Source organism: Aphis gossypii, chromosome 2, assembly GCF_020184175.1.
Source record: "Aphis gossypii isolate Hap1 chromosome 2, ASM2018417v2, whole genome shotgun sequence".
Classification (NCBI taxonomy): domain Eukaryota; kingdom Metazoa; phylum Arthropoda; class Insecta; order Hemiptera; family Aphididae; genus Aphis; species Aphis gossypii.
In genome coordinates this window covers 44,585,311-44,612,912 of record NC_065531.1, presented here as the reverse complement: position 1 = coordinate 44,612,912, position 27,602 = coordinate 44,585,311, and the positions used below count along the sequence as shown (strand labels likewise).

Genomic DNA, 27,602 nt, shown 5'->3' with positions numbered 1-27,602 from the left:
TGGTGGGCGCCGTGCCGGTTCAAAAAAAATAACCATATGTCCGACGACGCATTGTTCCATGAACGATGCGCGGTTCCATGGACCAATAGTTCTGTTGGTGGTGGTGGAGGACGGACCGCGCGCAGTTCCCCGCCATTGAAAAACCTCCACTCCCTGAATCCCCGCCAAACGATCGTATCGCGAAGACTTTCGCGCACGCTCATTAGACGACAATTTACTATATACCATACTCGTGTACGGTACCAAACACTAAGATACGATATATATATATATATACATATTATACGCATACTTTCGTTATATATATATATAACACAGAAATACGTTTAAAAACGTTTATTATTGGCAAAGAATGGTGTAGCCGACGTACGAAAAGTACGAAGTTTTGCGAGAGCCGCGTACGGAAAAACAAAAAAAAAAATGGTTTTTTGTCATATTATTTTTTCCCAAACCGACGACACGTCGCCGTGAGATCGGCCGCGCGCGCTACTACTACTGCGACTGCCGTACACGACACGCCGCCGCCCGTCTTTGGGCACCGCAGTGCCGACCGACCGCACAAACGCACAGGTACGCCGCGCCGCCGAGAGTGCAGTGAACTTGATCGATTACGTCAGCGCGCGTCGTCGTTAGCCTACTGCTGCCGCCGCCGCCGCCGCCGCCTCTAGTTCGCCCCTTTTTTTTATCTTTTTTTTTTCCCACGCACACACACACGCGCGCGCGCTTTCGCGTATTATACATATCTGTATACGTATGCACGCGTAGTAATAAATACACACAATAGTAATAATCATAATAAATAATAATAATATAAATAAATAGTAATACAATACTCGTTCGTTTTTTTTTTTCGTCGTCGTCGTCGTTGTGTTTTTATCAACCGAAGACGATCAGCGTCGATCGCAAAAGCGTATCGTGCCGTCCGTCCGTCCGTCTTTGTTCGACCGTCCGACGTCGACGCTCATCGCGCAAACGGACGTTCTTCGCGGTTTTTCGCGTGTGCCGCCGCCGTCGACGACGCAAGCAGTCTCTCTCTGTCGCTCCCCCGAGCACGACGACATTACGTTGCCCGCACTCGGTCCAGACACCTCTGTACGAATCGCCGCCCCGACCGATTTGCGAAAACCTCCTTCCGGAAAATCATCTTCCTCCCGCAATAGCGTATATACCCGTAGCGTTGTGTGCACAGGAAGAGGGCCGCTGTGTCCGCACGTCGTATTGTTAATCGTTCCGTGTTAGAAATTATTCAAAATTCCGGTCCCGACGAAGAACTGCGCCTTTTCCGGCCGAAACGACGACGGCAGGATGAACACTAAGAGAAAAAGTCGCGCCAACACCAACAGCACCGGGACGAGGTATGTACATCCGAGGTAGACCAATATTATTATTTTTTTGAGGATGTTTTTTTTTTTAATGACAATCGAAGAGACGTGTGCTCGTCCAGTATTGTCGGGTAGGTAGGTACTAAAAGTAGGTACAGTGGTATTTCAACGCCGCCCGTTCGCACTCGTTGAAATGCGACAACAATTTATTCGAAATAAATTGATAATATGTCTATAATACGTGTGTAAAATGGCCCTACAATACAATATTAAATTATTATATTATACTCGTGCTCGGCGATAACAACAATCTGACTGTTGTTATTTGTTTTACAATTTTTTTTTTGTCGCTAATCAATGTCAACACAGTCGCCATTTTGTCGGGGATTTTTCTATTATATACCCCTCATACTATTCCTATTACTAATAATATAGTAATATCATCTGGGCCGCCCCGTCTGCATTCTCGCTACTATAATAATAATAAGGATACAAAATAATAGTGTACGTTTTTATTTATTATCAACGTAGGTAACTGGTTGAAAACCGAGTTCATACTTCACAGAAATTATAGGATTACACATTTTCTGGGAACACCGCTGCCACTACACATGTTTTTCTCGAGTTCTAGAAACTAATCGATATTTCACAATATTTTATTTTTATGTTTTACTGCCCTAGGTATTCCGTTTTTGCCTTTTGGCTTATTGGATTTATCGCTTCGAAGTACGAACATAAATTTGGCGTTTGCTTAGATATTTATTTTACTGCTTTTGATCGCCTACAAAGTGTGCGGCAGACCTTGATATGAGATTATGAATAATTATGATGATTTATTCTGTGAGGCGTATGGTATATCTTGTACAAAAACCCTATACTATGTATGCATATATTTATCGCCTTTCAGTTATAAGTTGATGATTTGCTGTTTAACTAATTTTCTATATCAAATATTTGAATTTGTCGAAATTACATATCCATTCGATTAATAGTATAATATTGTTCTTCAAATACATCTTTTAATACCCATACAAAAGCTACAACTATAAAATCAATGAAAATTCCCATCTAATTTAGTCAAATGAAAGAATATCTACTATTAGAATAGAAAAGAAATTATTACAAATAATAAAATTGTTAAAATGTTGTTTTCATTTCTTAATCATCTTTAATTTTCTCAAAGTACCTAGGTATCTGTTTAAATATTATAACTTTAAAAACCTTACAATGCTGCTTAAGTCTTTTGTGTTAGCAAAAACATATTACACTTATTATTTACTTGTTTACACATTTTAAAGATTAACAAAGGTTATTCTATTAATTATTGTTCATTTTATATATATAGTATTAACATCTGCATGTATCTACTATGTATATATATAATCTTAATTATAGTAATTAAATGAAATTAAATTAGCTAATGACAAAATTATAGGAATATAAGTATAATTTAATTTTACTTGAATATTCCAGAAAACCATGAATCTTACTTTTATTAGATTCCTATATGCTATAGGTATTGCTTATGAATTTTTCCAATTAATTATGTAGATAAATTGTTATAAAAATTATGTTTAGAATTGCTTAAAAATATTTTGATTTAACCAAGCATAAAATAAATATGAATTATAAATAATTTTAAATGTAAATTAAGAAGAAGATATGTATTTAAAAACCACTTCAATGTTTTTTTTTTAATTATTATGGATTATGTCTTACAAATTAATATAATTATAAAGAAATATTAAGAAAAATATATTATTTACATACCTAATGATAATCAGTAGGCAATACTAGAAAAAATGATTTTATTCCATAAGTATCACATGGTATTACATTAAAAGACCTATTTGTCTAAAATTTATAATTTTATGGAATTTAATATTTATGTTTAAAATAAAATGTAATTATACCTATTGTATTCATATCAACTTAACAATTATGTTAAAATTTGGTAGGTATTTAACTTAATTTAACTTGGTAAGCAATTCAAATAAAGGAATTTAGGTAATGATTATATAGATATATAATTTAATCTACCTATTATATTTGTGTAAACATTTTTGTGTAACTACTAATATTAACATTTTTAGGTTTTAGAACACAAAAATGTAAGATAGGAAAAAATGAATTTAATTATTGTATAATTTTAGTTCATATAAATGTGAATATTGCATAATAGATTGCAGAATCATAGCACAAATGCACCCCCAGGCTTTTCAAAAAAATATTTTATACTATTTTATCAATTTAAATAAAAGTATTTGACTAATGACTATCAATTGAATAGGTCAAATTTAACTAAAATATTAATAGATCATTCTTATACTCCTAAAATTAGTCTATTTAAATATATTTATGTATACATTTGTATTTTTAGAGCTCCTCGGGCTAGAGCCTCATCTTCAGGTGGAAATGGAGTTAATACACAAGTGTCCGGTGCTGATGGAATATATTTAAATGAAACATTTATGCACCGTGTTACTAGTTTAATTGGACTTGAAGTAGAAGTAAGAATTTTTAATACTTTGATTCTTATGTTGTGTATTTAAAAATAATTTTTTTTTTTCAGATAGTAACTCATTCTAAAGAAATGTATTCGGGTATTTTGCGCACATTCTCTAGCAATTTTGATGTTGTTTTAGAATTACCGCATAGGACTGATCCTCCCCCATCAAGTCAAGCTATAGGTTTAAAGATTGTAGCTGATAAAATGATATTTAAATTTGACAGTATAGTAAAAATTGCTGCATATGAAACAGATTTAGATAGTATGACTCGAAGTAAGTAAATATATATTTGATTATTATATAAGTACATTTTTATAAATATTTTATATATTCATTTATAGATACATTCCAAACTGATACAACTATTAGTAAATATAATGGACAACCTTCGGGTGAAAAAGTATTAGAAATGTGGGAACCACCATCCATGAATGGTGATATGGATGATTTTGATTTAAATTCTGGAAATAATAATGCGGTAGGTTGCAATACCAATTAACAATAATTAGGTTAAACAATCGATTTCTAATAAATCTAACCTTATTATTTATTTTTTTTTTTGTGTGTGTGAAAAATAAAAAAATCTTTCTCACATTGGCATAATATTGATTTGTATAGACTTAAAATCCAAATTTTTTTATTGTTAAAAATAAAGTCGATTCTACTAACATTACATATATTTTACCATTTTATAATTGATTGTTTAATTTTTAGAATGGTTGGGATGCTGATGACATGTTTAGAAGAAATGAGCAAGAACATGGTGTAACATCTTCTTTTGATCAAAATTTAAGTGGTTACACAACAGAAATACGAACAGATTTATCAAATTACAAGTAATAATTTGTCTAATTGTGAATTTTATCTAGTTTAAACTTTTAGAGTACACTTATTAAGTTAGTAATAATTATTATTAATAAATTAGGAAAATGATTTCTCAATTTGTTGAATTAAAATAGCTATAATAAAAATAAAAGTAAAGATAACAATTATAAATTTAAAAAAATAAACAAACAATTTTTAATAGGTCCTATGTAAGTATTTAGAAAATTAATTGTTTTCATACTAAGAAATATTTTTTGAAAAACTGGTAGATTTACAAGTTTATTTACACAAGTATGATACTACTAAATCTAAGACTAACTTATTTTTTATTTGTCCCATATAACTGGTGTAAAGTAAAAAAGATGCTGAATCAATTTCATAATAATGCAATTTTTTTTTTTAGAAATGAAGAAGCAAAAGCTGCTCGTTTAGCTCGAGAAATTGAAAGTAATCCAAGTTCTCAAAATCGAGCCAATTTAGAAAATGGCGACGAAGAAGAAAGGTAAATAATAATTAATTGTTTCCGTTATATTACATTCATTATATGGTTTAAAAATAGCAAAAATGTTAACAATTTTAAATGACCTTCAACATTTCAAAATTTAAATTTTTTTAAAAAAGAATGCAGAATTTTGCTCTCAAAAATATTGTCAGAATTCAATTTTATATTAGGTATATTTAGGTACTCTAGTACCAAAATTGAGTGAGTTCTACTCTGACTGCGAAAACACATTTTGTCTATGTCATACGTGTGAAAGATGGAGATCATACATACGGGTACGACGTCCTCTTAATGATACAACCTTTTTAGAATATCAAGAATATTTTTACGTGATAAATAATAAATTCTTAAAATTATATTCTATTGTCTCATAGTAGTTTAAAAGAAGTTTTGCGCTTTTATAAATATCACAATTTATTTAACATGGAAATTTAAATTAAGTATTTGGATATTATGCTAGTTAGAAGTATAGCGTATGAATAATATTAGATACCTGAGAATTTTGATTAGGGTCCCCTTTTCTTATACTATCTAATTTATAAATATAAATACTTGTTTAAAGTAATTTCATATTTTTTTTTATTTATTAAGGTTTGCTGCTGTTTCAAGACCAGCAAGTGAGATGTCTAGTAATCACAATGATAACAAATACATGTCTGGACGTCGTAAACCTGGACCACAGCAGCCAGCCAACAGTGCATATGGTTTGTTTAATAGAAACCGTAAACACACAGAAAAATATTCTAGCAGTGGATCTAATGAGCGATGGGAATGTGTTTCTGGTTCAGGGACAAAAAATAGCAACCAGAATCGAGGGCATGCTCATCAGCAAAATGGTAACAACAACGTTGTGAACAAATCCACTTTGCCTCCTTATCACAACAGTGCTAATCAAACATATGCTGCCAATAGTCGTGAATCACCAGTTTCTGTCAATGGCCAAAGTGATAAACGAACATCAGCTCCCATTAATAATCGTAGAGAAACTTCTTCATCTGGTTCAAGACATGGTATTTAATGTTTTATTTTATACATATTAATAATAATGTAAATATTTTTATTTATTTTTTTTACTTTTAGTTTCTGGCCGTAATAATTACGCATCCAATGACAATCAATCATTACCTTCTTCATCAAGGTCATCTCCACCAACAGTTCAAGGCCATCATAATCAAATAGCAAGTGTACCTCCCCCTAGATATCAAACAGCCACTTACACGCAACAGACAAGTACTACAAATTCTCGGCCTAATGTTAGTACATCATATGCTGCAGCAGCTGATAAATCTGTGCCAAAAACGCAACAACCTCCCCCTCCTATTAGAGGTAATTGATTATTACATGCTGTATTATAAATGTTAACAATAAGTGCAATAAAATACAAATTATGTATTTATGTTATTAAACTTTTTTTTATATTTTAACAGTTAGGGATGAAAGTCTTAACTCAGAACTGAAGCGATTTAGTACAGACTTTAATTTATCATCACCATCCCCTCAAAATAACCCTAGAGTTGCTTCACCTGCATCAGTTGTATCCGAAACTCCTAAACAACATGTTGCTCAAATACCACATTCTGAGCCACCTTCTCCATCTGTACAGGAAGTATCACATGTACCCGAAGAAGTAACAGAATCTCCTGTATCACCACCACAAACATTATATAAACTTCAAGAAGTACAGATTGAAAAAAATGTAGAAAATTTAAAAAAAGATCAAACTGAAAAAACTCCAGAAGAAAGCATAACTCAATTGCCAGATAAAACTGTTGTACAGACATCGAAGCTCAATCCTAATGCCAAAGAATTTGTTTTTAATCCAAATACTAAACCTTTTATTCCAGTAAGTTAAATTATAATCAACTGTATTATCCATACATATTATAAATATTAAATAATAGAAATATCTAAAACTATTTATAGCGTTCACCTAGTACACCAAATTCATCTAGACCTATGACGCCACAAACCCCAACTACAAATATAGTTGCTACAACTAATCAACATCAACAAATGATTCAAGCTCAACATGGACCAGCAATAGCAATTCCAGCTGCTTATCATCACCACCATCATCAACATGCACCTGGTACTGGGCAGATGGTTACACACCAAGCACCACCTCATCCCCATCCGGCGTTTACCATGTTACCTACTGTATTTGTTACTTCAAATTCTGCTTTCAATCATCATCCTCACTCAATGCCTCCTCAACCACCAAATCAAGCAGGGCGATTCCGTAAAAGTTAGTGTTAATATAGTATTTTTAAAAAGAATATGAATTAATAATGATATGTTTGTTTGTAGCTATAATAAGAATATTTTATTAAGTATTAAGTTTTTTATAATATGGTGTTATAAATAATTTAGTGACCGTGGGAATGTCTCATAGAAGTGATATAGCTTCACAAATCCAAGTAGCTGCTGCAACTGGACAACCCCTTTTAGCACCAGCTCCCCTCCAAGCACAATTTGCTGTACCAGGATATAGTCCTCAACCTATGCCTACACCTCAAGCTTATCAACAAGTTCAAGTAAATAATTATAAATAATTTAACTACCAAAATTGTCAGTTACTTAGCCATGGTAGAACAATGCTAAATCAAGGCTTGTTTTAAAAAAAAAAAATCTGAATTCTTATAACTTAGTATTAGTATCAATAAATTATTAATATTACTGAGGAATGGTGTTCAATACTTCAATTGATTACCATAATTTATTTTTAACCAATTTTATAAAAATCTTAAATTCTTCAAATTTGTATAAAAAATACCTTAACCTAACTTTATTACCTTAATAACTCATTACTGTTAAACTTTATATTATGACAATATAATTACTAAATTATCTGGGAAATTGCTCAGATTTTGAGCATATTTTCAGTGTACCTTTAATTAACAATAATACATTTCGGCACGGCATTTTTTTTTTAAATAAAGAATATTAGTTCATATTACTATTACTATTATAGTCAAATATAGTTGTTATTGTGTACGTAAAAACTGACAATATAAGGAGGATAAAGGTACTCACAGCAGTTAAAAATTTAAAGATAAATCTACGAAAGTGTAGAAGTGCTGTGTATCAACTGTAAAGCAATCAGTATAATCCAGTTAAATAGTCGATCGGTCATAATTTCTAAGATAATTAATAATAATATAGGTCGAACTAACCATAATGGTCGGTGAAGAAAAAATTTTGCGTTTCCCTCCAGAAATTTGGAATCCATATGATAGTCTTAAATTTTGAAATGGGATGAATTATCATGCTGAGGCAGCGAATACAAAATTAAATATTGAATGGTAGTATGTTGCTCAATAATTTGGACATTTATAAATTGCTTGAGAAGGGTTCAAACAGGCCACGATGTTTTTATGGTGCAACTTAACTGCCAGGGGAAGTCCCCTTAAAAAATAAAAAAATATATACTGACCTAAATCGTCGACTATATAAAATATTAAGCGAACATGATATAAAAAAATTACATTAAGTATTTAAAGAGAATCACACATCATATTTCTTTAAAATAATTTTCATATGTATGTTTAACCATATAATCATGTATTATTAAACATATTTATAACATTTTATATTAATATACCTGCGGCGTCAAGATATCCCGTTTTGAAACAGCCATGTTGAACTATCCTCGTACTGAAATGTTCGGTTCCCCATAACACCAATTGATGATATCTACTGTTATTTACTATATAGTATATACTTTTGTTTTAGATGGTTCGTATGGTACCACAGCAAGGAGGAGGCATGATGCCTACTTTAGTGCCTACTTCAATAGCCTACCATCCAGCTAATGCAGGCCAGTTAAGTCAAATGGAAAGTGGTGTACCTCAAGGTCCACCGTCTTACCATCACCACCACCATCATCAAGCATCACAACACCATATAATGAATCAACAACAGACTGCTCAGTCTCCAGCACCACAGCCTGGGCCTCCACAAACACCTGGACAATCTCAAACTCCAGTAAATTTCCAACAACCTCCACCCCAACAATCACAACCACCTCCTTTCCCTGCGGGTACTACAATTATGTGCCCTATTTTGCCAACACCCACTGCCTCGCAACAGCCATCGGCACCTAATACACCTGGTTCGGCACCTTCAATGCAACAACCTCCACCACAGCAGCACCAACAATATATATCCCATCCACATCAGCATCACCAAGCAGCATCTGCGCAAGCGCCTCATGGGCAATACCACTTATATTCAACCATTCGGGAATCATGAGATATAGCCAACTCATATGATCCTAGTCCACATTTAGTAAGAGCATTAAAAAAGTGAGTGTTCTTCATCATAGTATTTTATCAATGTTATCAAATTATAATTATATACAATATATATTCTGTTTATTGAACTACTATTTGTATAAACTAGTTTCTCGGCGTTTATCAAGTCATACAAAACAATTGTCAGTTCAACCGAAAAATCTTGATTGTCAAGAAGCTTCAAGCTCAAAAATTACCATCATGTATGGTTACAATGATATAATAACTATGAGCTAGCTTTGGCTAAATGTTGTTCAGTAACTGTTATTTATTTATTATTATTATTTTCTCGTTCTTTACAAATGATTATTATTAATTTTATTATTTTTTTCCATTGAATCCTTCAGAGGTTACTTCATTTTATTTGTTATGCCAGTATAAAAAGAAAATTCTAGAACATTTATTAATTCGTATATAAATATATATAATAATATTGTGACTCGATTAATGTTTTTTAGTTTTCATTCATTTGCATATGACATCTTGTTGGCAATATAAAATTGAAATTATAAATTCAGCTGTTATAAGTACAGTTGTTAACACAATATCAGCTTATATATATTATATATACATTATTCATATTTATATATTTGTTTATAAAATATATATATTTATGAATATTGTATCAGTTACATTGTTCTAACTTTACTATACTCCTCGTTTGATATTTCTTTAATAAGGAGAAAATGTCTTTCTGGGATATGTGATATTTAGCTGAAATTATAATTTTTACATTAAATATTACCAGTAAGCAGAGAACAAAATCTTGTTATATTATCTCTGATTACTGGTAATTCATTTAAAAATTAATAATATGTATTGTGATTTTTTCTTCTTTTTTTTTTAGTCTTGTTAAAAATTTATTTTAAATTAATTTGCCGTATGATAAATAAATTGCTCGACTTTTCTATTTAGTTTTAACAAATTGTTAGATTGGCCGCAGCACGATCGTAATCTAAAAAAAAAAATGTTTTGTTAGTTTTTTTGGGAGTAATTTATTTAGTAGAATTTGTTTTAAATTTAATATATACGTTAACATGCTGCGGCCAACCTTGGACTTTCATAAACAAAATGTATTGAAAATCTATGAGAAAAATTGTTAAACGCTGCGAGACCTTGTTAAAGTTTTATATAAAAGTCTTATTTTGTACATTTTGTAATGCCACGTTCAGTAAATAAAATATTAAACTGTCTCCCGAAGGTATTGTAATTTTTTTGTTTTTAATTCTTTATTTAATTACTCATAAATCATAATGATAATTCAGTAAAAAATAAAAACTAACTTTTACGTTTACAATCCAGTATAATTATAATGGATGTTTTCCATTATATTTTCTATAAACGTATTAATTTGAACAATATTTGTGTAAAAAAAAGCAATGAACAGGTGATAGATGTCAAGTTATGTTGTTTCAGTGACAGTGTAATAATATGAGCTAAAAAATTTGAATTAAAATTTTTGGTAAACAATTAACATAATTATTTAGAACTTTGATTAGTATTAAGTTTAATCGTCGACTGATGAGAATGACTCGGTGTATATGCTTGGTAGACGATAAGTATACGATTGATCGCATACTACAACAATACCCAAAATATGTTTATTATGCAATGACTGCCCAATTAGTCTTAAAAATTAAAACTCATATATATTGGAATATTAATCTCATAATTTATACATACATTGTACAATATTGACGTCAACTCGTAGTTCACTATTATGTTTATTTTTAATTTAATAATAGTAGTATAGTACAATAATGATGATAATAATTATAACCATAGCAATTTTTTTTTTTTTTTTTGTCATGATTATAAGTTACAATAGTATAAACGCATAAGGATATTTTTTATTCACTGAACAATATGAAAAATACAATCATATATGATCATTAATGATGTGTTTATAACGTAACAATGTAATAGGTACCTACCAACATCCTTTTATGATGGTCGCTCTACATAAGCAAGGAATACCAATATTTAACAGTTTAACAATAAACATTCGTATAATAATAATAATTATTATTGCACTGACACAATAATAAAAAGTACTCTTATTGTATTTTAGACTATAGAATTCTGAACGTATAAGGAATGTCTGTGCCGACTAATAGTGACAAATACATTATTCAACTCTCCATAATATGTAATATAATATTTAGTAAGTAGTAATTAGTATCAAAATCATCAACGAATAATATAAAATATATTTTAGTAACCAAACTGGTACCATAGCATAGGACATAGTGACGAGACTATGACCAATGACCATAGACAAGTCTATAGTATTTTTTCATAGTATAACGTAGTGCATTACAATTTATTATTGTTGTATTATTAAATATATTGACTAAATACCATTTAAATACATAGAATCAATAATTGAAACTCATAAATATCAATATTATTCGCATCAGTCTCCTATTTAATGTTATATTTCTCTTCACCCGTATACTTCTACACAACAACTTGTTTAGTAGGTCTCATCGGTTAGTGGAGATAGGTTAAGCCAATATGTTATAAGATGTAAATAGTACTTTTAGGAGCCTTAGTCGGTCAGGAGCTTTGAGCTCGTGCCTCACGTGTCTTTAGAGTAAAACTGGATTGTTTGAGATTTGAAACACTTTCAATTGGTCAAATATGCGTACATCACATGTACAGTAATTTTAAATTCTTAACAAGTAGAATATATGATCAGTATAAAATATTAATTTCATTTTTTAATAATGTATATATATATATACAGCAAGTTTACCAATATTTTCCAGACTATCGGTAATCGTAAGAGAATCATTTTTGTTTGTCATCACTCATTTTATGAAATTAAAAGTATAATATGTGTTGTATTACTTTTGTTATGAAAAACATATTAATATGTTCATTTGTTTTTCATTAGCTTGCACTGGAAAGCTGCTACGATCTTTTGGTCAAATAAAAGAAGTTTTGTTATTTTGTACAATGTTGTAAGATGGAAATAAATTTAAACAATTACATTAATATAATTTTAATATGTAATACGTTATAATGACTAAGAATTAAGATTCTAAATAATTTACAATTATAAATATAAGTATAAATCATTTAGTTGGTATTATAATACATGTAAGCAGTCATAGATCTACTTTTACATTATTACAATTTACAGTTAACTTTGGAACAACGTTCAATTACTCAAATAAATAAAATAAATATCTTCCTCGATATAAAATTAATAACTGATAACAGAAATAAATGCAAATAATAATTATAGTATAATCTATGAATAGTAACATTCTTAGAAATTTTTAGAATAAAACATTTTGACGATTCACATGCAAACGGAATAATCGCAACCTCCATTGATCCAATATATTAACAAGTTTTAAAGAATCTGATAATCCAGTTGGTTTAACAACACAATGTAAAAAGTCATACATTTCATTAAGTTTTTTTTCATCCGTATATAAATCAAAAACAATCACGACGTGTTCCAATAGTCGAATAAGGCGGTATAATAATCTTTTTGGTTTATTATTGAAAAAATCTTTATTCACATAATCTTGAACAAACCTGAAAAAAAATGTAAGCATTTCAATTATTATTCAATAATGTACTATGATTTAATAAATAGAGCTATGGATGTAAAACAGTTAAATTTAATTAGGAGTTACATTTTACATTTTTCTAGCTAAAAAACATAGAACTGCATATTTAATTTATAGAACCTTCTAACAAAACTCAAATTAAAATTATCATGAATAACTCTTACCATTCTTTAATACTAGATGGAAATGGGCTTATGTTGTTGGTTTTTTCTAAAAGTGACTTGTACAGTTTGAATGTTAAATAAGTGTATATTTTTTTCATTGTGTTTCCTTCTAAAGGTAGAAATAAATCAACTATCATCTTTAATAGTTTGCTGTCATACTGTGAATACAATTCTTGAGCAAATATTATAATAGAAGTATCATCATTTTCTTGTATTGCAGTTTCAATACAAGCACTAAATAATTTTTTTATAACATTTATCATTTGTCCAAAATGGTGATCAAAGGATATTTTAACAATATACTGGGCCAATGTTAGTAATTCATCATCACTTAATTTCTTATTATTTTTTAGTATATTATAAGTCAAGAAATTCATTGCTAGTTCAAAGTTGTGCCTTTTAATTTTCTCACTATCTTTTATTTGACACTTTAATAGTTTACTATTAGTCAATGAATCCAAATCAGCTCCCCAGTTTGATAAAATAAGTTGAACATCCTAAAAACCATTTTAATAAAAAAAAATGTTATAGATATTGATTAGAAATTCAGTAATATGTATAGTAAGTAAAATAAATGTTTAACATACTTCAAATACTGGTGACCAATTTGAGTTTATTAGATTATTAAAAATAATATTGGCTTCAAATTCATTTTTCTCAATTGACATTAGAAGTAGCTGTTGTGAATATAATCCTGTTGTACTAAACTTGTCTTCAAAATTTATATTACACTTAGAACGGTCAAATATAACAAAACCAACTTTTGGCAATACAAGAGAAAAGGAATCATCTTGTTTAATAGTATTATTTACTTCTTCTTGGAACAAGTCATCTACAACTTTCATCTCTTTATCAAGATCAGCATGTTTTTTCAAAAATTCATCCTCAGCTTGTCTTTCTTTTAGAATTCTTTTCATATCAAATTTAAATCCTGATTTATATTTTTTATTTCCAGCCATTTTATTCGGACATTTATTTTCATCATTTACACTTTTCTTGATTTTTGGCATCCTGAAATATAAAAAATATATTAGATTGAGAGAAGTGGAATGGTTTTATTTAAATGTCTTCTACCCACACTTTTTAAATATTTTGTTCAGAAATTCAACATAAAGTAAATATGGGATATTGGTCAAAGATTAATATTTATTAATTGTTGTAATTACATATTTTACACTTAGTACTTCACAGGCATTTACAAAAATATAACAAAACAACAATTTACTGACTTAGAATTGTTTTCTGTATACTATTTAATACTTAGTAAAAGTATCTAAACATTAAATATTACCAAGTAAGAGTGGTCTTATTCACAACTGGAAATAATGTATAACAAAGAGTAGCTCAAATGAATAGACTAACCTAGAGATTTAGATCCAGCAACTTTACACTGGAAAATGAAAATACTTAAGTATGAATTTTTTGTCGGGTATATACCTAGACCTGATTCTGTCACGTCTGATTGGGGGATGGCGGTCACTCTTTCTCTAAACTAGTTACTCGCCAACAAAGAAAAGCCGCGTGTGATTGGGAGAGTGTGCGTTAGAACCAATAATACGCTAGGCCACTCCGTCCTCCAACTTATAGTTAAAATTCAAATACAAATTATTGGGATAATTAAATGTATTTAATTACAATTAATGTTCCCTCTAGTTTTTATATAATTGATATTTAAGCATATTTAATTACTTTCAAAACACAGAACAGAAATTATTGATATGAAGTGCTTTCCAAGACTTTTTGACAGTTACAAAACTATGGAGTCCAGTTGTACTAAATTATTGCATGGATGCCTATGAATATGTGATGATTAATACTATCACAATTGATCTTTACACAATCAAGTTAAAAGAGCATGAATGCAGAATGGATATAATGTATTATTATATAAACAATGAAATTAATTTTACAATTAAGAAGCGGCAACATGTATGGTCGAAATGGAAAACTATTTAAACACGTCACATACACTAAATCTTTTCAATACCTTACGTCTAATAAGAAAAATATTTTTTATACGTTACAATATCATATTGAGATTCATGTGGTTTTGAAAAAAATTTAAGATAATATCATCACGAATTCTGATTTTAAAACGATTATTAAAATGCAAAAATGCATTTGTTTTGCTTACTTGATCTTGTGAATTATTCTTCAATTCACCATGCGCATGAGGTTTAATAACCAAATACGGACTTTCTGACCTTTCTGTACAGCTAAGAAAGTGAGAAAGGATGAACGGGAAAACGATTCAGCGATTTAAAAAATTGAAAACCGTATATTAGTAGGACGGTTATTTTTTATCGTAAAAATTGGATTGGACATTAGTATTTAGTACATTACTCAACCGTCGCAGCAGTGCAGTGTAGCACGGTAAAGCACAAATAGCACAATAGACTGGGTAAATATAAGTTTAATATAATATAACTTATTATAAAAATAAATAATATTTAATAAATCTGCCGAAATTCGCGGGAAAAAATGACAATAAAAATAACAGATAACTATTCGAGTAGTGGGGCTAGTACAGTTCGGCTTCGAGATAACGGGCAAAACAATTTTCATAGAATTATCGCATAAATCGGGGCCGAACTACAGTTCAAAAGCCGAACTCAAAAGCAGGTGTACCAACATTGAAAAACAAAAACTCCCCACGTGTTTCCCAAATTTATTTATTTTCAACTTCAAAAAATTATTGTATAAATCAAGTTTATTTCAAACTTTCCACCCAATCTTCAAATTCGTACCGCTCAGTCATAAAATGTTTGCAACATTAAAAAGTAGAACTCCATACCTACCAGTTAAAAGAAGATAGAGCCTACCGTGTAGTACTCAGAAATCTACATTACACCACCCCAATAGAAGACATAAAAAACGAGCTACTTTCTCTTGGACATACTCCCAGAAATATAACAAAACGTTCTACAACGTAACACAAAACTGCCTCTCCCTATGTTTTTCATAGATTTGGAGCCTGCTCTCAATAAAAAGATATATTTGTAATCAAATTCTTACGGTACATAAAAATCGAAATCGAAGAACCTCATGCTAATAAATAAACGATACAATTCCTTCGCTGTCGAGGATTTGGCCACACTAAGGCATACTGAAACCATCCTTCAAAATGTGTCCGTTGTGGAGATAGTCATCTATCTACAGTCTGTCGAGAAGCCGTGAACCTCCCAGCAAAATGTGCTCTTTGTGAAGGAAGTTATCCAGCCAATTATCGAGGTTGACCTAAAGGATTTCAATTATCGCTTAAATAAAAAAAAAATTATGATAACCTTAAAAATGTACCCCCACCCTCCTATTGATGTTAAACGGGACACTACTTCAAACACAAATCTAAATACTCCCCTCATACAAAGTCTTATGCCCAGGCAACAAACTCAAACTATCACTCCTCTAGCCCTCCTACCGACTCGGATTCAATCTCAAATAAACTCTCTTCCTTCCTCGATGAATTCAAATCCTGAATAAATCCCTTAATATCGCTTTTAACCACCATCATAAATAAACTCATAAAATCTAATGATAAATAGACTAAATAACATTCATCATTCAATATCAATCCTAAATTGGAATGCTAATGGACATAAACATTAAAGACTAGAACTTCAAGCACTCCTAAGCAAGTATCCTATTCACATACTCCTTATAAGCGAAGCCCATTTAACCACAAATTCCCAATATAATATTCCTGGGTATACATTATATAATTGCAATCATCCTGATGGGACTGCACATGCAGGCTCTGCAATATTAATTAAAAACAGCATAAAACACACTGCCCTTCCTCCATATCAAACTGATAGCTTTCAAGCCACAAACATAAGATTACTTCTAAATAACATTTCATCTACCATCTCATTTATCTACTGCCCACCTCGTTCGAAAATAAATACAGCAGATTTCAACAAATACTTATCGTCTTTAGGCAATACCTAAATTGCCGGCGACGACTTTAATTCTAAACATCCATCATGGGGTTTTAAAATAACTAACACTAGGGGTCGAGCACTGAACTATCTAATTGCTAATAAAACCCTAAAAATTCTTTCACCACAATACCCAACTTATTGGCCATCGCATCACAACAGACTTCTTTATTTCTACTCTGCCAAATCACATATCCGTTAACCATTAAAAACCCAGCTAACTTTTTCTCAGACCACTCACCTATCATTTTAATACTAAATAACTCATCAGTCAAAACTAAATTATATTCCACTCGTACTTCAGGGAATATCATATGGTCTAATTTTCAGGCCACATATCACGTAGTGACACTTCATGATCAAATTTCTGTTCTCGAAAATGTTAAATTTCAATTTTAACATTGAGAAATTGCTAAAATAAAATTTTACCGCCAATTTTTTTTTTTTTTTTTGAAAAATTTACATTTAAAACACTACTTACCGTTTAAATAGTTAAGTTAATTGGAAAATAATCTAGGGACGCAATTGCGTCGATCCATGAAGATTTTAAGTTGATGGAGCCAGCGTTAAAGAATTTAGTTTTGGAGTTAGATTTTTGGAAAAACGTAATAATAAAAATTAAAAAAGTGAGTTTATAGATAAAAATTCATAAAAAATATCAGAATTTGGTCAGTGGAACAATTTTATATATACAATGGTTTACGAAGAAAATAGTGAATCGCAAAAATATTAAATGTGTGGTAGGGTTGTTTACACAAAACACTTTCAAACATAGAATAAGAATTTTGCTTTCAAAATAGTACGCCAAAGTTGTAATAAAAAGCTTATTGCGTTTACTATTTGAGTTTTACTGTATGATAAAATAAATTGTACCACAGAGATTGAGGAATAATCATGACGTCATGAACCTTTAATTCCTTATCACTGGGCCAAACTGTACCCATTCCTTGTAATCACATAATTATTATTAAACAGCAGTATACTAAATATTCGTAGGTCCTTGGATTTTTTTCTCTCACAGCTGATAACTATTATCATGACGTCCTTCAGCTGCGGTTGCTCCAACAGCGAAGTCCGATACCGTCATCTACATTCTATCATTCTATCGTATAAAATTTCAATAGGTAACGGGTTCGACTGTTTTATTCGCACGCTCGACGGCAGAAAATCCTATTTTCAGGATCCGATCAGTTAAAATCAGGTAAGCGCAGTCGTTAATCGTAAGTATAGTCAATTTTTTGTCATTCGAACAAATGTCCAAAATTTGACTAATCGTTTTCCAACATCTTCGCTCTAAAGCCAACGATACTTCCACGGTATCGTTATTTGACTCCCCACAGAAGGGTGAGGATACCGAAACGACGTCGTCTTAAACTCTACATTTCTTTGATGATTATTGATTGATCGCTACGTCCAGATCATCGATAATTGTTATCGTTATGTATATTAGACATCAATTGGGGGACACCAACATTAAGCGTTTCTTCACTTTTTTAAATAACACACATTAACTAAACTTTATAGTGCAATTTGGAATGTATTTTTTTTCTACCGATTGTTTGTATTTTAAGTTATCTTAGTCCTTTTGTGGTTGTTATGACGTGATACTGAGCTATTTTTTTATTATTTTGTATTACATGTTCTATAAATCAAAAAAATCCTCAGTAAATTGTATTGTCTATATTTTAGTTAAAATCTACATTTCTAAAACTTTGTATTTTTTTTAATATTTTTAATAGATTTGAAACTAAAGTAGGTAAATCCAGTGTTACATTTTTATTAAAACCACAAACTTAATGTTAAAACTATTAATCAAATGTTTAAAAACACTTACCTTCATTATATAATAAGATATTAAATTGATCCAACGTTAGAAGTAGTTTTTGTAATTTTTGTAATATTGATTGTTTTTTAGACAATTACCATGTCAATCACAAAAGTATTCTATCAGACAATTTTGAGGAGGCCATCTCGCTTCTTTGTTGTAGTAGCAGTTGGATCTCTGTTCTTTGAAAGAACGTTGGATATTGGTATTGAAAGTTTATATGATAGAATAAACCGTGGTGTAAGTATAAATTAATAATTCATTTTTTATTTATTTATAGTTATTTAGAAAAATAATTTTATACTTTTTAATAAATTAAAAATGAAGTCTTAGTAGTTATCGATATCTTGATTACTTATGTGGAGGTTAGGATTATGTAATGAAATAACTAATAAGGGTTAATCCTAGTGTAACGTGGTCGGGGAACAACCAGTTAAATATAAGATATCTAGGGAGAGTCTTAGGACCCTATAGATATAATTACCATAGCCAGGGTTAAATGTTTGGAAGTTAAATGCATTCAAATAACTAAAGACTCAGTTTCAGTTATTATTAAGTAATACTAGTAGTACTAAATTCTTACAAATAATTATAAGTACTCACAGCTAGTATATACAAAGTGACTGTTTGTGGTTTATATTTTATACATAATTGTCATGCAACATATTTATATGTATAATTGTTATACTAATGGTCTGAACAATTAACGAGATGAAATACGAAAATTAAAATGGATTTTTGATGTGGATAAGTCTAAGAATAACACTTACTATATTAAAATAATCCTATTGGATCTTATTGGTCCAAAATATTATTCTAGAGGAATGAAAATATGACTGCATATTAATTAAAAAATTTTTTTGTTGAATTTTAGCTGATTGTTTTAAGTACTACTATTTTATTTTAAAAGTATTTGAGTTGGTGAAAATTAAAATTAATTACTCATCCCTATTATAAAAAAAAATGACAAAATATTAAGATAATTAGGTTTTCTCGTGAATTATTTATAGGTAATTAATGTTTAATTTATAAAAACCTATTTAAAACAATAACTTTATAGAATAATATTGAATTTAAAAATGTATTTTTTAATGTGTTTATTTTCATTATATCTTTGCAGAAACAATGGAAAGACATTGCCGACAAATATGTCTAAACAGGATGACATAAACATTTATGGTCATAGTTATGTAGAACAACCAATATCTGTCAATATAATATAATATTCTTTTAAAATGTAAAATTAAATATAAATTCCTTGAAAATAGAATTAAGTAATGAGATAATAAAGTTTTGATTATTTCGTACCTCAAAAATGTTGTATTTTATTTCTAGTTTAATGCTGCTTTCACGCTGTTGCTGTATCTTAAAACCAGTCTCGCCTAGTTGCCTAATACTGTCAATTATTATTTATTACACGTTGACCTCGGAGTTGCACGCCCAAATCACAGGATTCATGTTAATAATAAATAAGAAAACTAAATAACATCCGATAAAAGCTGACCCCACAACAAGAAAATACAAATGTATAGTCTTGGTGTTAATTACGTGTTGACATCGGCAGTGAACGTGTTGAGTTAAAAGCTAACTTTCTCATATGAAAAGTTAAGCAATAGTGATATAAAATTTGGCTATTACGATCTGAGAGTTATACATAGCTAATTAATCTTTTATTTTTATTAGTTCTTTGTTCCTGGCTTTGCTGTAATGATTTTAATTATTTAATGACAAAAAAGTATACTAAGGAGTAAAGGATACAGGGTACCTAGAACGGTTAGTTATAGTCTAGTGAAGTATTATTATTTACGTGAAACAATATACACACAATGTAATCAAAAATATGATTGTACACATTAGGGCTATAGTTTTAAAGTGTTCAATCTTTATAGTTAAGTTTAATTTAACTTAATTATAGGAGATTGTACATTTTGAAACTAGATGTAATTTTCAAACTTAAAAATCCACTGTAGTTCAACTATTTTGCTCGACAATAGTGAGTTATTTAAATTCAACATTGAAAATTACATATGATTTTTCATGACAATTGAAGATTGCACATTTGTAACTAGACCTCTTCATTATTATCTATGGAAAATAGACTTGAAAAATATTAATTTTTATACTAAACAAATCAAAAATGATATGGAGATAAAATATTTTTAATTAATTGAATACAGAAAAATTAATTCAATGTTAATTTATTGAATTTTTGGGTAAAAGCTAGTTTTAAAGATAGAAATTGCATTCCTATAATGGACAAAAAAAATTTTCAATCAAATAGGAAAAGAAGAAATTAATCTTTTCTACGGCGTTTATCTCGATCTTGTTGTTGTGGTTGAGATCTTTTAGATGCATGCTTGGCTTGTGTTAAGAACTGATCCAAACCAAATGGATCCTCTTCTTGTTGATGTTTTTCAAATTGAACTGGACCAGACCTACCACCAGCTTTAGGATCACGATCTGTTCCACTAAATTCTTTGTTCGGCACAAACCTAAATACAAAAACAATAATTATAATTTTAGGAAAGACAGACATTAAAAGTTAAATAATATCTTAATACTTGTATAAATTTAATTGATTGTAAAAGTCGGATTTTAAATAAAATTGGGAAGAATCAAAAAAAAATTCCCATGTAGGTAATTGTCATTTTTCTCTATATATTTAGGAGCATGGTACAAGTTTCTCCAAACTCTCTTAATTAAATGTACTTCAATTTTTCTTCTGAATGATTTTCCTCCAGACAGTTTTTAATGTCAAAAACAAGCAAATTGTGTAAAGAAATTTTTTCACTTATTCAGAAATAAAAACTTTTCAAGGAAGAAAAAAGTTAAGAAATGAAACAATATAACAAATTGGTTGTGTAGAAATTACTTCATAGAGAGTTTGAAGACACTTATCATAGAAAATCACGAGGAATAGCATTGATTATACATAAAAATAGTTTAAATTTTGCTGTAAGAGAATTAAAACATTTAATTGCATTTTTTTTTCATAGCATAGGTAAACAACTTTAAGAATACCTCTCAAAAAATCTTTCAAAATAATTCAAATTCAAATTTTTGAATTTTTCTAACAAACAAAAATCATTTGATGTTAGAAAATTCACGATTCATAAAATGCACAAAACTGTCTTAGCAGCTTTGTAGTTTTAAATTAAAGTTTTATTTAATATTTAATCATAATTTAAATAAAGTATTCCAACCTTATTAAATCACACTTACCGATTTGTCTTAGCAATTTTTTCTAAATCATCACCATACACTTCTTTATCAATATTAGCAGATGGACGATAAATATGTTGAGCCAAAGAGCTGTTCCCACGCCAAGGTTTATCATACACATTATATTCTTCATCATCACCAAATCCGGTATCCATACCTGCTGTTGTATTAAGCAAACGTTGATCGTACTGAGTATCTCCTGTTTTTCTAGTAATTGCTGGAAGTCCAAGAGCAATTTGTTCGCTAATGTCTCGATCTCGCAATACTTTGTTTTTACGGCTGTCAGCATTTCTAGCAAGGTTACGATCACGAGCTCTTTCTTTTTGACGTTCCAAACGTAGTTGATCACGCTCACGAGATTCATCATTTTTAGCAGAACCAGGTAGTCGAATACCTGCTCTTTCATCTCTGGCTTTTTGAGCCATTGCTCTAAGATGTTCTTCTTTCTTTTCCTTTTCTTTTTGTGCCATTTTCTTTTCTAACTGAGCTCTCATTTCAACAGCTTCTCTGGCTTTACGATCTGCTATGTATAAAGCCTCAGCTAGCTTAGCAAATTTTTCATTTATATGATTTTGTTGTAAACCTCGACCATCAGCAGCTAATCTCTTATCTAATGGAATTGTATAACCTTTAGCATTTTTCCAATTGGATATACATGGAGGAATTTTCCATTCTTTCTGTTCTTTAACAGATGTCTTTCTAGTAGGGGAATGCATTAAAGGCGCAGGCGGTGATGGAGGACCTCGAGGTATTTTTTTATTAATTTTGAATTTTGGGGGTTCCATTGGATCTTTCTGAGCCTCTACTAATCTTACTACACGTTGTTTTGATCCGGAATTGTATTCTTGTCCTTGTTCAGTAGGGGTATAACGGAACCATTGTACAGGAGCCTAATAATAAACATTATGTAAAATATCTGAAAAAAAGTATATTCATAAAAATTTAAGTAAATTATTTCTTACGGGTTTATCTGCCGCTCGTACTGGTAATGCAGCCGAAACTTTAGAATTAGTCAACTTTTCGAGAGCTGCTCTTGTTTTTTCAGTGATATCTGCAACTTCTTCTAAATCAGGCTTTTGCAAAGAAGGATCATCTTCATTGATTACCTCAGATGGAAGCATATCAGATAGTTTTGAATAAATCACTTTGTCTTTTCTTTGACCTTGGCGAGCAATCACATCATATTTAACTTTTCCATCAGAAGTTAATTGTAATGCAAGAGCATTTGAAACAGATTCTTTATTTTCTTTTCCCATATTCAAGGGATATTGCGCAACTTGGATTTCCGGAAAAGCACCACCATCACCAAAATCCTAGAAAAAAAATAGTTATTTTAACAAAAATGTACTATATATTAATTTAATTTAAAAAAAGCATCTTAATTAAAAGAAATTGATAAAAAAAATTAGAATGTCATACTTGTATATGTTATTTATATCATTTAACAGTTCTAATTTTATTTTTTTAGTTTAAATGAAAAAAACTTATTTCAACTTATTGAAAAACTTAGAAGTAAGAACATTATCTGTGTTCTCTTGCTGGTTTATTATACTATAATTTTTAAATGAATAAGCTTGATAATAGAATATTTTAAATAGGTTTTTTAAGGCAATTTCAATCTAATATTTAAGCTTAACACATAAATTAGAACTGCTGAACTATAATTTCGGTTCAGTATACATTAGTAAGACGGAAACAACACAAGCAGATACAACATTCTCTTAACAGTCAGTGGTTGATGAACTTTGAAAACACAAAGTTTTAAGAAAAATTTAATCTGCACATACTTTTTACAGGATAATAAACAAATTTAATCAATTTTATAATGTTCTATAATGTATTCATACAATAACTGGTAGTAAAATAATAATTTCCTAAATTGTCTTTAAGTTAACGAGGGAAAATAGAAAAGTTAAGAAAATATTAATACAAATATAAATATATACCTATGTGACTTTGTTGCTAATTTTTGTACAAATAAAAATAAAATTCTTGAATGATCAACAAAGATTAGCAAAAAATATCAACCATTGTGAGCAAAATTAAAATTTGTACTTGAATAAATTGTTTTAATTATTAGCAATAATAAATGCACATTTATTAATGCATTTTGGAAATAATATATTTTGTTTTGTACAATACATGTATTTTATTTGATTTGTACAATATAATCAAAAAAGTGAAACATATTAATTTGAAGAAAATTTGTTGTTATTAGTTTAGTTGTATTTAGCTGATATTATAAACAATAGTTTTTTAAGTTAAAAGTATATTGTGTACTCTTGTTATCAGTCAAATAAACAATTAACTATTATAAAATTATAAAATATATTTAATTTATTCAAATGAAACATTTCAGTTTAAAATTATATTAACTATTAAGGTTTATAAAGTTGTCTAATTCAAGGGTACAAACAACTAATCGAATCAGTAATTACCCCTTTATTACACACTGGTACAGTATAAATATAGGTAATACAATGTATTACCTATAAATAATATAATATGTCATATATTTTATAAGGTACCAAAAATCTAATTGCACTTAAAGTATATAGAAATTTGACAGCTTTGAAACAATATTTTAATAACTATCTGTAAATAGTTACTTGAGCATTAATTACAAATATTACTATAATTTAAAAAATTATAACCAATGATATTATACAAAATTACATAACAATATTTAAGATTTACTTCAACAGTCCTCGGTACCCATCCATTTCTGTTTCCATATGGTGGGATTTTTACAGCGTACACTTCAAAAGTATTAGTTTTTTCAGTAAGAGTTTCATTTGATTCCTCATCTTCTTCTAAATCTTGTAGGAATTGAGTGGGTGCTGGTAATACACTGAGGAATTATAAATAAATGCACATAAGTATATATAAAATGATAAATTGGTTTTTAATTTTTGAGCAATAAACCAAATTTTTACTTACCTAAATAGAGACATTATGTAGTCTAATATATAGTAAGAACAGAAGTGACTATTAACAAGTTCAACGTGAATTCACGAAACATACACTACCCAGCACTATTATAATTTATAGGCTAGACAGTAGATTGTTACAGAGTTGAGATTTTTACGCATTGACACATGCGACAGGCACAAAGTTATAAGTTTAATATACTTAGTCAATACTCAATAGTCATATCTATTCTATTTTCCTGTTGTTTAATATCAAACAGGACATGGCAAATTTTCCAATTTTTCATAGATAATAAAGAAACGTAAGAGGCCATTCATTGATAAGGAAATCCTTATATCGACCATTGACGATTCGACATATTTTGTACGACAAGTTGCCTATTGTCTACCCCTCATAAAAATTATATTCACTCATAGTTCTGTGATCATAGATAAACTCAATCTTCACTCAATACTGTTAAAAATGTTCAATCAATAACCAATACCCTAAAATCTATAGACAGTGCTATGATAATTTATAAAAAATTTTATTTCTAAGTTTCGATTTAATTTGTCTTATCACAAGATTTATTTTTAGGCTTTTTAGTTTTTACACATCTAGAGAGCCTAGATAATAAGTATCTAGGCTCTCTAGTCACACCCATATTGCATAGACGTGCTCACTAAATGTGCAGGCGTGTAGCTGCACATCCTGGTAAAATTTGTGCCTATTTAAAATTTTTGATTAAAAATTGTTTTATTATTTAAAATTGATTATTGAGAGTAGGTTAATAAGTACCTACCTATAAATTATGTAATAATATGTAAATTAATAATTGTTTTTAATTTATATAATAGTGAATAATAATATTAAATTTACATAATATTATAATACTCTTTATTTTCATTATCAATCAAACAACGTCTAAAAAATTTATATTTATTATTGAGATAATATTTATCTTATTAATTGTAATAGGTCAAGTAACCGTTACTAAATTAATTGTGCACACCATGTGCAAAATTTCTGCCCACGTCTATGATCACATCGTCTACGATCTATCTATTAGTAAGTTAATATACAGGTTTAGAATATTTATTAAACATAATATATTTAAATGGTTTTAAGTAAGTCATTTTATTTAAAACGAAAACATTGAATTGTATCATAATTCATAATTTTTGATTTATTAGTGGAGCAAACAATGTATTGACTTAACTATAGTATAATATGGTGTTTTTTTGTGTGTAATATGTAAAAAACAAGAAGTCGATAAAAGCCTTTGATTTTAAACTGAAATACAACACTACAACAGGAAAAAAAATAGACACTTACGTAAATCCAATTTTTGATAAAATCGATTGTTTTTTTGGTCTAACTTAAGATCGAATAACTGTAGATACTTGAATTTTTCACCAAAAGTTTAAATAAGGTATCATTTTATATTTATGATAAAGTTTTTAAAATATTTTGGCTATTAAGCATGAGAAATTTTCTATTTTATTTTAGTAAAAAATTAGATTATTTAGAAAAAAAATTTTAGCCGAAAAATATTTGAGTCGATAACTTTTTAATTAAAAAGTATAGAAAATCTTTAGTCTCAATATTTTTGTACAAGGGTTTTAATTTTATAATTTCCACAAAATTCATAAAAATCACGATATTATAATATTGTAAACTGTACCTATATATATATATATATATATTTTATACGTTATAATATAAAACACGTTTCTGTAAGTGTATTCATTAAAATTCTGTTAAGAAAGGTTTTGAAAATTGACAATATTTTCTTGACATATAATTATATTGAAATATTTTGTCAAAAACTTTCATTCAATTTTATAAATATTTTTTTTATGTACTGCGTATGCATTAAAAAATAAAAATTGTCTATTTACATGTGCATTATGATTTATGACTCACGTGAATAACTATAATTGAATGACTATATGTTCTTAAAAAATATCTTATCAATGCCTCTCTAATTATGTAAATATTATTGAAATAAGTAATTAACAAACAATGGTACAAAAAAACACGTACCTATACATTTTTTTTACAATCCTTAAATATTGTATTGACCAAATAACATTTACCTGATTGAGCAAATGTTGGCATGTCCCCTTAAATCAAGATTTATTCAAAAAATTTGAAAGCACCAAATTGGCTGAATCCCGTTAGACTAGTTGTAATTTTTTTAAATACTAACACTTATATTTTTTGTGACATTCCATAAAAACTTCCATGCAAAAACAGTAGTTCTAATGGAATTTTATTATTTACATTTTTTATTTTTAGAAACAAGTTTTTAAATTAAAATGATAATATTGTAAATGCTTTTATGCAGAGGACTTTGGCAATTTGATTAACTCATCAGTCATCAATGTAGGATAAGATAAAAAAAAATTCTGACTATTAAGTCCTAATCAACATTTTTATGGATTTAAAAGATAACCAATGATGTAAATTAAAATACATATAAGTTAGCTTACTAAAGCCTAT

The 27,602-nt window shown here is 29.1% G+C and overlaps 3 protein-coding genes across 6 annotated transcripts; 1 reads left to right on the top strand and 2 right to left on the bottom strand.

The window, feature by feature from the left end:
* The first annotated feature begins 572 nt into the window (after nt 1-572).
* Nucleotides 573-10,651, top strand: LOC114124836 (ataxin-2-like protein). 3 transcript variants are annotated; one of them, XM_050200416.1, is made up of 14 exons: nt 573-1,370; nt 3,703-3,832; nt 3,895-4,105; nt 4,174-4,310; nt 4,547-4,668; nt 5,061-5,159; nt 5,751-5,863; nt 5,948-6,169; nt 6,240-6,485; nt 6,587-7,002; nt 7,083-7,404; nt 7,530-7,693; nt 8,892-9,463; nt 9,561-10,651. In XM_050200416.1, the coding sequence occupies exons 1-13, from the start codon at nt 1,306-1,308 to the stop codon at nt 9,408-9,410; spliced, it is 2,766 nt and encodes a 921-aa protein (XP_050056373.1). In that variant the 5' UTR covers nt 573-1,305; the 3' UTR covers nt 9,411-9,463; nt 9,561-10,651. The 3 variants fall into 3 exon arrangements, with proteins under 3 accessions (XP_050056373.1, XP_050056372.1, XP_027844066.1); XM_050200415.1 differs by having other exon boundaries at nt 5,751-6,169; XM_027988265.2 differs by having other exon boundaries at nt 574-1,355; nt 5,751-6,169.
* A 1,791-nt stretch (nt 10,652-12,442) lies between these two features.
* LOC114124833 (uncharacterized) lies at nt 12,443-18,032 on the bottom strand. 2 transcript variants are annotated; one of them, XM_050200417.1, is made up of 5 exons: nt 17,622-18,032; nt 16,218-16,439; nt 13,790-14,213; nt 13,203-13,699; nt 12,443-13,003 (listed from the first exon to the last, which is right to left on the bottom strand). In XM_050200417.1, exons 2-5 carry the CDS (start codon nt 16,316-16,318, stop codon nt 12,739-12,741), a joined length of 1,287 nt encoding a protein of 428 aa, XP_050056374.1. In that variant the 5' UTR covers nt 16,319-16,439; nt 17,622-18,032; the 3' UTR covers nt 12,443-12,738. The 2 variants fall into 2 exon arrangements, with proteins under 2 accessions (XP_050056374.1, XP_027844062.2); XM_027988261.2 differs by lacking the exon at nt 16,218-16,439 and having other exon boundaries at nt 17,622-18,031.
* A 3,076-nt stretch (nt 18,033-21,108) lies between these two features.
* Nucleotides 21,109-25,426, bottom strand: LOC114124832 (SNW domain-containing protein 1-like). Its single transcript, XM_027988259.2, has 5 exons — nt 25,128-25,426; nt 24,885-25,038; nt 23,150-23,500; nt 22,188-23,077; nt 21,109-21,457 (listed from the first exon to the last, which is right to left on the bottom strand). Exons 1-5 carry the CDS (start codon nt 25,139-25,141, stop codon nt 21,259-21,261), a joined length of 1,608 nt encoding a protein of 535 aa, XP_027844060.1. The 5' UTR covers nt 25,142-25,426; the 3' UTR covers nt 21,109-21,258.
* Nucleotides 25,427-27,602: the final 2,176 nt, after the last annotated feature.

Coding starts and splice junctions, on each gene's coding strand:
- LOC114124836 (XM_050200415.1), top strand. CDS start 1,306: ATGAACACTAAGAGAAAAAGTCGCGCCAACACCAACAGCACCGGGACG. Junction 4,311..4,546: donor ATTCTGGAAATAATAATGCG/GTAGGTTGCAAT, acceptor TTTAATTTTTAG/AATGGTTGGGATGCTGATGA. Junction 6,486..6,586: donor ACCTCCCCCTCCTATTAGAG/GTAATTGATTAT, acceptor ATATTTTAACAG/TTAGGGATGAAAGTCTTAAC.
- LOC114124832 (XM_027988259.2), bottom strand. Junction 23,078..23,149: donor TACGAGCGGCAGATAAACCC/GTAAGAAATAAT, acceptor GTTTATTATTAG/GCTCCTGTACAATGGTTCCG. Junction 21,458..22,187: donor AAAATTGCTAAGACAAATCG/GTAAGTGTGATT, acceptor TTTTGTATTTAG/GTTTGTGCCGAACAAAGAAT.
- LOC114124833 (XM_050200417.1), bottom strand. CDS start 16,318: ATGGTTTCAGTATGCCTTAGTGTGGCCAAATCCTCGACAGCGAAGGAA. Junction 14,214..16,217: donor GATTTCGATTTTTATGTACC/GTAAGAATTTGA, acceptor TTTATATTTCAG/GATGCCAAAAATCAAGAAAA. Junction 13,004..13,202: donor CCATCTAGTATTAAAGAATG/GTAAGAGTTATT, acceptor ATTTTTTTTCAG/GTTTGTTCAAGATTATGTGA.